We start from the raw sequence: 8,115 nt of genomic DNA, 5'->3' as shown, positions 1-8,115 counted from the left end.
AGAATTATTTTACATTGTTCTAATTTTTATGTAAACTAATTTAATTTTTAACAAAAACTTATTTTATTTTTTATTACTCTTGTTTTGTATAGTATAAAAATGGCAGTATTATTCTTGCGTCTTAATAATAACAATAAACCAAAACAGTTAGGACACACGCGGCAAACGCTGACGAAGAGAGAGAAAAATTTGAAAACATTTCAATATACCGGGAGATTTGAAAAGCTGAGTGAGAAAATAGTGGAGGCAAACAATGTCTTCGTTTCCGAGTTCTGAAGAACGAACGGTTGCATCGTCTCTGCTTCTTCTCAACATCACACCTCCCTCTCCCTCGCTTTCTACTCCAAAGTAACTGCAGCAGTCTGAATTTACGTTTTTCTTCTTAGGTTTCTTCGTTTCGATCTTCACTCTGTTTTCACAAATTTCTCGCTCTGAAGGTTTCGCTCTGATTCAAGCGATGCAGTTCCAGAGAGAAGAAGCAGCAGCAACACGTCCAAACAAATCTCAGTTTCCTACTGTTCTAATAAATCCTCATCTTCCTCACTCACCAATGACGACGGTGATTCCTCGGAGAAAGAGATCAAATCGCACAGTATATCGTTCTCTGCTATATTGCGTTACAATCAGATGAAGCTCAAGGTCGATTTTATATTTCTGTATATCTTCTCGTTGGTTGTATTTTAGAGTTTATTTCGCTTCGTTTTTTGTTTGTGCTTGTGTTTGCAAGCAGAACAAAAACAAACATCTATCTGTGATATGAAATTCGCGGAACTGATTCTTCTGATGAGATTATTCATCGTTGTTGCTGTTGTTTCTGGGATTTTATGTTCTGTTATGATCTCTTGGATTTGATAATGTATGGTTGTGTCTAAGCGTCGGTGTTAGAGGATAAGAGATTTAATTATTTGATTGATAATTGCGATTTATGTTATAAATTTATCGACTGTTTTATGTAAACTGAGGATTTTAGTTTTGTGAAAGATTGCAAGGAAGATAAGATCGAAGGTCACGTGGACCTCGTCGTGCTCCGGCGACCGGAAACCCAACGCCGGCGAGGATGCGAATATGCTCTCTCCTTTTTCGGCCTCCGGCGAGGCCTCTTCCTGCTTGTCGAGCAGCTCGAGCGGCATCTCCAGCGCGCGAAGTTTGCGCTACGCTAAAAGATGCAGAGGCGCGATTGTTGAGCGTGTGGCCGGGATCGGACGTGAGAAGGCCGCGCCGTCGCGTCGGGCGGCTGGTTCACCGCACCTTCGACGGCGTGGCGAAGCCATACTCAAGTTGCTCTCTTGCGGTGACTCCTCTGAAGTGAAGATCCGTCAAATGCTCGGTGACAGCCCCGACACCAGCAAAGCTCTAAGAATGTAATCTCTCTCACTCACCCAAACACGCAGATTGTGCCATGCAACATAACGTTTACGTGATTTAAATATAATAGGTTTAGTTTGGTTGATTTCAGCGGATTGAAATCATTAACCGTTTGATTTTGTTATTGCAGCGAAAACAAGCACGAACCAACTGTTTGGATTTTTCATACACACAAAAATGATAACAAATCACTCTCAGGATGTGTTTAACAGGGAGGAGGAGGGAAATGGGAGGAATGAGTAACATGAAAAGAAGTAATAAGAGTGAAAATATATGGAAAATGAAGTGAAAAGAGAGAAAAAGTAAATGTGTTAAATTGAGGGTAGAGAGAGACAGTACGGGTACGAGTAGAAATACATTGGGAAAAGAATATAAAAGTACAAGTAGGTTCTCATTGTTCCTAAGATTTTTTTTTCCTTAAATCATCTCAACCAAGCATTCTTATTTCCCTTTTTAATCATCCATCGTCATAAGGTATCTCCACCAAATAAAGGCTTAAAATTTATCAAAAACTGAATCTCACTTTTCTCTAATGAATGTTAATTACGACAGTAATAAATTCTAATAATACTAAACATGTTTAAAAGAACCTACTAAATATTGATATTCAATGCTTTTATATATATAAATGTCATTATTTTTGTTGTCTGATGGATAGAATACTGTGTCTAGGTTGCTAAGGGTGGATGCTGTGAAAAGATCAGGCTCAGGAGGGCGTTATGATCCTTATGTTTACACGGTACACATCTTTATAATTCACTAATTAATTGAGTTTAATTTTTATAGCATAAAATTCGGTGTCATTTCATAGTGATTCATGCAATAATGAATTACACTTATCCTATCTTTTCCCCTAACATCTTATTGCTTCACGATGTCTGCTCTACTTAGATGATTTCATTTCCTTGTTTTCATGTTGTTTTTTGGAAAACAAATATTTTTCTCACAGATAAGTGGATGAAGTTAGCGTTGCTAGCTAGATTGTAGCGGATTAAGTATACTCACGGATATAGGTAATATCATATTTCGGTGCAATTTCAGGTATATATATCCCTAAAATAGATAGGGAAATTTTGCTGTAGCCCAATTATTATATAGTGATCTAGATGTTTTTTATGCTTATGATGATGTACTATATAAATCAATAACCATCATTGAGTACATAATGCTATCCGAATGTAGTATAGAAATCAATAATCATAGCTTAAAGTACATATTTTTTTTCTTCTTGCTATCTTCTCTATTTCTTTTTGTTTTTATTTTGTTGTTTTGTTTGTTATTCTCCGTATTCAAAATATGTCAGTTGTGCAATGAAAATATATTTAAAACTCAAAAGTGGTAGAACTAGAGATTGGAAATGTTAAGTTGATGACTTCTATGTGCTCCCCATACATTAAGTGATGAGCTTTGTAGTCTAGTATTCTTGTAAAATTCACGTTTGAGCACAATAACTCTTCAATGTATTTATCATTCAATATGATGCATTTCTTCGCTCTCAATTGCATGAAATCTATTTTAAACAAGAATTGGGTCATTCCTGATTGAAAAAACAATTAAAAATGGTAGTATTCAGACAATGAAAATGATTATAGACATTCTGATGTTGTCTACATTTATTACACACTTTTTTTTTTTTTCTATCTCTCTTCTTATCATATCACATAACCTATAAGTTTATTATCTTTCTTCTCTCTTTAAGTGTTTTTAGATGTTAATACACATTTTTGGTGTCCTTGAATTATTACTCTTCATACATGTGATTATTACAAAACATTAATTAGGCATAACAAGTACACTTTTTAATCCTGAATAACCATTCAAACTCTATACCTAATTCTCCTAAAAATGATATTCTTTGACTTGGTTCAAGTTTAGAGTTTGAACTCATTGTTCGGATCAAATGTGTTTATATATATATATATATATATATATATATATATATATATATATATATATATATATATATATATATATATATATATATATAATATTATATTGATATAATTTTTATTAAATTTTATATTACTTATTATTTTGAATTTATTATATATTGTTTAAATTTATCGTGAGAGCTAAATTATATCATTAACTTGCTATTTTCAATTTTTAAAAAAATTAACGTTATTTATGATGATATTATGTTATGATTTAATAATTAATTGATACGCATTATTTTTGTATAAATTATTAAAAGTATATCGTTATAATTTGATCTCTTATATATATATATATATATATATATATATATATATATTAGTTCTTACAAAAATGAATATAAATTATTTAATTTATTAAATAATATTTTATTTGTAACTTATTTTCAATTTATTAAATTTGTTATATTTTATCGATTCAAATTATAATTAATAGCTTAATTTACGATGTTTAAAAAAAATTCATAAGTACATTATTTTCTTAAAATTAAAGATTCTCGCAATTTTTTACAAACAAATTTACAAATTTGAGGAGAATGAGTTTTAAAATTTTAAATCTATCTTTTCCAAAAATTCAAACTCAGCCCTTTAACCTCTTTTTTTGTTGTCATCTCACCCTATAACCTATCTCGACCTCGTGACATGAAATCTTTACATAAATGTTTAGAAACGGTTTATGAGAGCGATGCCATATTATTCTTAACACACAAAAAAATAAAAAAGACAAAGACGTATATTATGAAGTGGAAAAGAAGATGGAGCGATATAAATTTTATTTTGCAAGAATATTATAACTTTTAAAGATGTAGATACAAAATATTTCAAGTATGAACGTATTATCAAATATTTTGAGTTTTTCTATGATACTGTATTTGTAGTTTTGTATATATTAAATGCTATTAATTCAAAATTAGATTATATAATATTACTTTAGTATATATTTTAAATAAATCACATAAATGTAAACATAATATAATAATAGACATTTATTTATATCTTAAATAAAAAATATAAATTAAAATAAAAAGGGGTTAATTAGTATCTAAATATATCAATTTTTTATTTAATGACTTTATAAGAATGCAAAGATTTGATTGATACAATTTATTATTTATATAAAAATATTAATAATGTAAAAATTTGTCAAATTAATATGGAGTACATATTAACTCTAGTATGGAGTATATATTGATTGAACAAAAATATCTCTCTCTCTCTCTCTCTCTCTCTATATATATATATATATATATATATATATATATATATATATATATATATATATATATATATATATATATATATTAAAAAGTGTCGTTAAGGATAATAATAAAAATTAACTGTCATGAAAATTAGTGGATATTTTTCCTATGTCATGATGATAAAAAATTAGAATAAGGTTTAGATCGTGAGGAGATGAATAAAGTTATATATTTAAACTTTTAATTAATCTTTATTTTGATAAATCAAATCTTTTAAATTTCAATTTGTTAGTTCTAATAAATTAATTTATTATTTTGTGTATACAAAATAAAAAATATTATCTATAAACAAGTTAAAATTTCATCAAAACAAATGTTAGCTAACATTATTATATTTCATATTTAATAATTTTAAAAAATTACGAATATTAACCTCTTAAAACTCGTATTCATAGAGAAAAGATAGTTCCAAGACAAAGAAGAAAAATATATAAAAGAAAAGAAGAGAAATCAAACAAAGAACGAGACAAGAGAAAGAAGAAACATATAAAAAAGGAAGAGAAATAAAACAGAGGAAAAGTCGAGAGAAGAAAGAAAGAGAGAGAGAGAGAGAGGAAAATAAGAAAGAGGAAAATAAGATTAAGAAGGAAAAAAAGAAAGTAAAAACTGTGAAGTACACACAAAATTTGAAAAGACACAAAAGATACAATAGAAGAGAAAAACATACAGATGAGAAAATAGACACAAGGTTAAATTCTTAATATTTTGTGAAATTTGAAATTTAAAATTTAAAGTAATCAAAATATTTTCATAAATTTACATTCCAATTCTTTCCAAAAATATTTTATCCAAATATGCTTCAGTACAAAATATTTTAAATTCTCGAATTATTTTTTTTTAAATTTCTAATACAAATACAGTAAAACAAAACAAAATAATTATAATTACCTTGAATTGGTTCAATTTATTAAGACCTTGTTTAGGAAGTTGTGATTATATCTTTAAATGTAATTTTAAAATAAAATGTGTTAAAGAAATACTAATATTATGAATTTAAAAGGTTTTTCCTTTGTTTTCAAAATTAAGAAAAAATATTTCTAAATTTAATTTATAGCATAAAAGATATATATATATATATATATTTTACTTTTGAAATAATATTTTCTATCACCATTATTACTATTACCGTTGTGGAGACTAGGGGCCATGGTCCCCAAAAATTTGAATTTCTTTTATACTATAGATAATATATTAGAAATTAATGATAATTAAATTAACTATTTTTATTTCTTTTATAAAATATAATATTTAATATTAATAAATAATAAAATACAAAAATCAAACATAATAAAGAATAAAAATATTTATCAAGATATTTTTTTTATTGTGCAAATTATTCTTATTTTTCATTCTCACTTGTTTTCTCTTATTTTTTAAGAGAAAAATATCTATTACTTTTACTCTCATCTCTTATATGTTCTCTTCCATTCTTGAATCTCTCTTGTCTTACTTGACAATGAAATATTAGTTTAATCATTTATTTCATGAGCTTCTTGTATATCAATTTTTTATTTTGTGAACATAGAAGTAAAAGTATTGTTCTGTATTTTTTTATAACTTAATTTTAATTGTGGTTTAATTATTATCGAATTTTCTTTTAGTATTTATGTCTCTCAATTTTATTTTTTATTAGATTATGGTAAATTATTTTTTAGTTTTAATTTTTTTTAAATAGGTATATTGATGAAGAATAAATTGATATTTTTAAAAGTGATAAAAAGAAAGTTACACATGAAGATGAAAACAAGACAAATTCAACATCTTCATAAATGTTGAAACACGATACTAATGATCCAATTGTTCAAATAGTAAAGCCCTTTCTTAATGCTCAAAGAATTAGAGGTGAAGAATTTCATATTAATTCTTTGGAACGAACTAGGAAAACATATTATTTTAACTATTCCTGTCTTTACAACTACAACACAGATAATTTTCTGCAATGAAGATTATCAAAACAAGACTGCAAAAAAAAAAATGGAAGATGGATATCTTGCTGACAATATGGTTATTTACATTGACAAAGGAATATCTGAAAATTTTAGTTTTGATTTAATTATTGATGAGTTTAGGGATATAAAGGAACAAAAGAAAATATTTTAAATATGTGTGATTTCTTTTTTAGTTATCGTTATACCAATTTTAGGTGTATTATTTTGGCTCCTCCAACAATGTTGGTCAAGATCAGCTACTGACGGTTACAACTACCCATATAATTAGGATCACCAACACTTTTATTTCAATTTTATATCCTATTTGTTTTGTTAAAATTTCTTAATAACAACATTTGACTTTGGTGTTTGTTATGTGATAATTTATAAGTGTCTAGAATATGTAAAGTTTTCATACAAATTTGACACTTATCATGCTTTAATTAATCATGTTTTGTAAGTAAACAACCCCAATGAGGTACTTTAAAGAAGAAAATTAGGAAATTGATTATTTTTTGATAATTTTGTAGCAATTTCTCAAAGATTTAAAGATGATACTGCTGAGCCCCAGAATTCACGGTTGAGATCTAGTAAGGCGATCAAAGAAGGATCCAGAATATGACTTTTCGAGCTGAGCCACAACAAAATGGTGCTCAGCACTTAACGCGGTGCATGATTGAGCCACAAGAGAATGTGGTTAGCGCACTTAAGGCGACGCATAGTTGAGCGCCAAAAGTTGGGCTAAGCATCGTTCTCTAAATAAAGACTTTAAGTCCTCATTTAAAGCATTGAGTGGAGGCTATAAAATGTAGTAGTAGGATAGAATAGGGTCTGTGAGGCGCAATGGAGATGCTTTTAGTGTAAATCTTATGTGTAGATGTTGTTATAATTGCATTGTAATATTCTATGAGTAGTTGAACTCCCTCGTGTCCAGTTTTGATGTAATCAATTCTAATTCCATACACTTCTACTCCTTGGGTATTTATCTTTGCTTTCATTCAATTGTTTGTGGTTTAATTTATGCTTAATGATGACTTGATCACTCATCTATTTAACTAGTTTGGATTGAGTTGAGAAATTGGTCTCAAGTGCCTATTTGATGCCTATTTAATAGCTAGAGGGGATGCCAGGTAAGAGAGTTTTGCACATTAAAGCAATGATTCATTTTATCAGGAGTTGAGGAATCACATTGGGTTTGAAGTCCTTAGGTTCTAGTGATTCAAGGATGAACCTAGATCTATAGAGAAAGATTACTCCCAAGATATTGAATGATTTGCATAATAAGTAAACAAGATGGTAGTGGTGTAGTAGAAGAAGATGAGATGAAATCAATTCATAGCCTCCACTCCACTCAATCTATATAATTACTACTATCTATATTTACATAAACTCTATCACAATCCAAAAAACCCAAAAATTAACTATCAATATACTTACTAAATCCTTATGGATACAATAACCCTCATTCGGTTGTTCTACAACTGACTTGGTACACTTGTCAATAGGTCACACAATTGGATATCTGTTTTAAAACTTGATTATGTGTGATGTTGGGGCTTTTAGGGCTAAGCCTATAGGACTAAAAGATGTTTTGGCTTTTGTGGCTCAAGCCCAAATGTTCTAAAAATT

General features: G+C 28.3%; 1 protein-coding gene across 1 annotated transcript; it reads left to right on the top strand.

Moving 5' to 3' along the window:
- Positions 1–253: 253 nt before the first annotated feature.
- LOC114190105 (uncharacterized) lies at positions 254–2,326 on the top strand. Its single transcript, XM_028078873.2, has 5 exons — positions 254–348; positions 438–639; positions 982–1,361; positions 2,038–2,104; positions 2,315–2,326. Exons 1-5 carry the CDS (start codon positions 254–256, stop codon positions 2,324–2,326), a joined length of 756 nt encoding a protein of 251 aa, XP_027934674.1.
- Positions 2,327–8,115: the final 5,789 nt, after the last annotated feature.

The sequence above is a fragment of the Vigna unguiculata genome, chromosome 7 (assembly GCF_037176805.1).
Source record: "Vigna unguiculata cultivar grain cowpea cultivar isolate G323 ecotype 2 chromosome 7, ASM3717680v1, whole genome shotgun sequence".
Classification (NCBI taxonomy): domain Eukaryota; kingdom Viridiplantae; phylum Streptophyta; class Magnoliopsida; order Fabales; family Fabaceae; genus Vigna; species Vigna unguiculata.
This window is presented reverse-complemented; position numbering and strand designations above follow the sequence as displayed.

Bases quoted from the DNA above. Each gene is read 5' to 3' on its own strand.
- LOC114190105 (XM_028078873.2), top strand. From the start codon at position 254: ATGTCTTCGTTTCCGAGTTCTGAAGAACGAACGGTTGCATCGTCTCTG. The intron at 349-437 runs GTAACTGCAGCA...CTCGCTCTGAAG, and splicing joins CCCTCGCTTTCTACTCCAAA to GTTTCGCTCTGATTCAAGCG. The intron at 1,362-2,037 runs GTAATCTCTCTC...TACTGTGTCTAG, and splicing joins ACCAGCAAAGCTCTAAGAAT to GTTGCTAAGGGTGGATGCTG.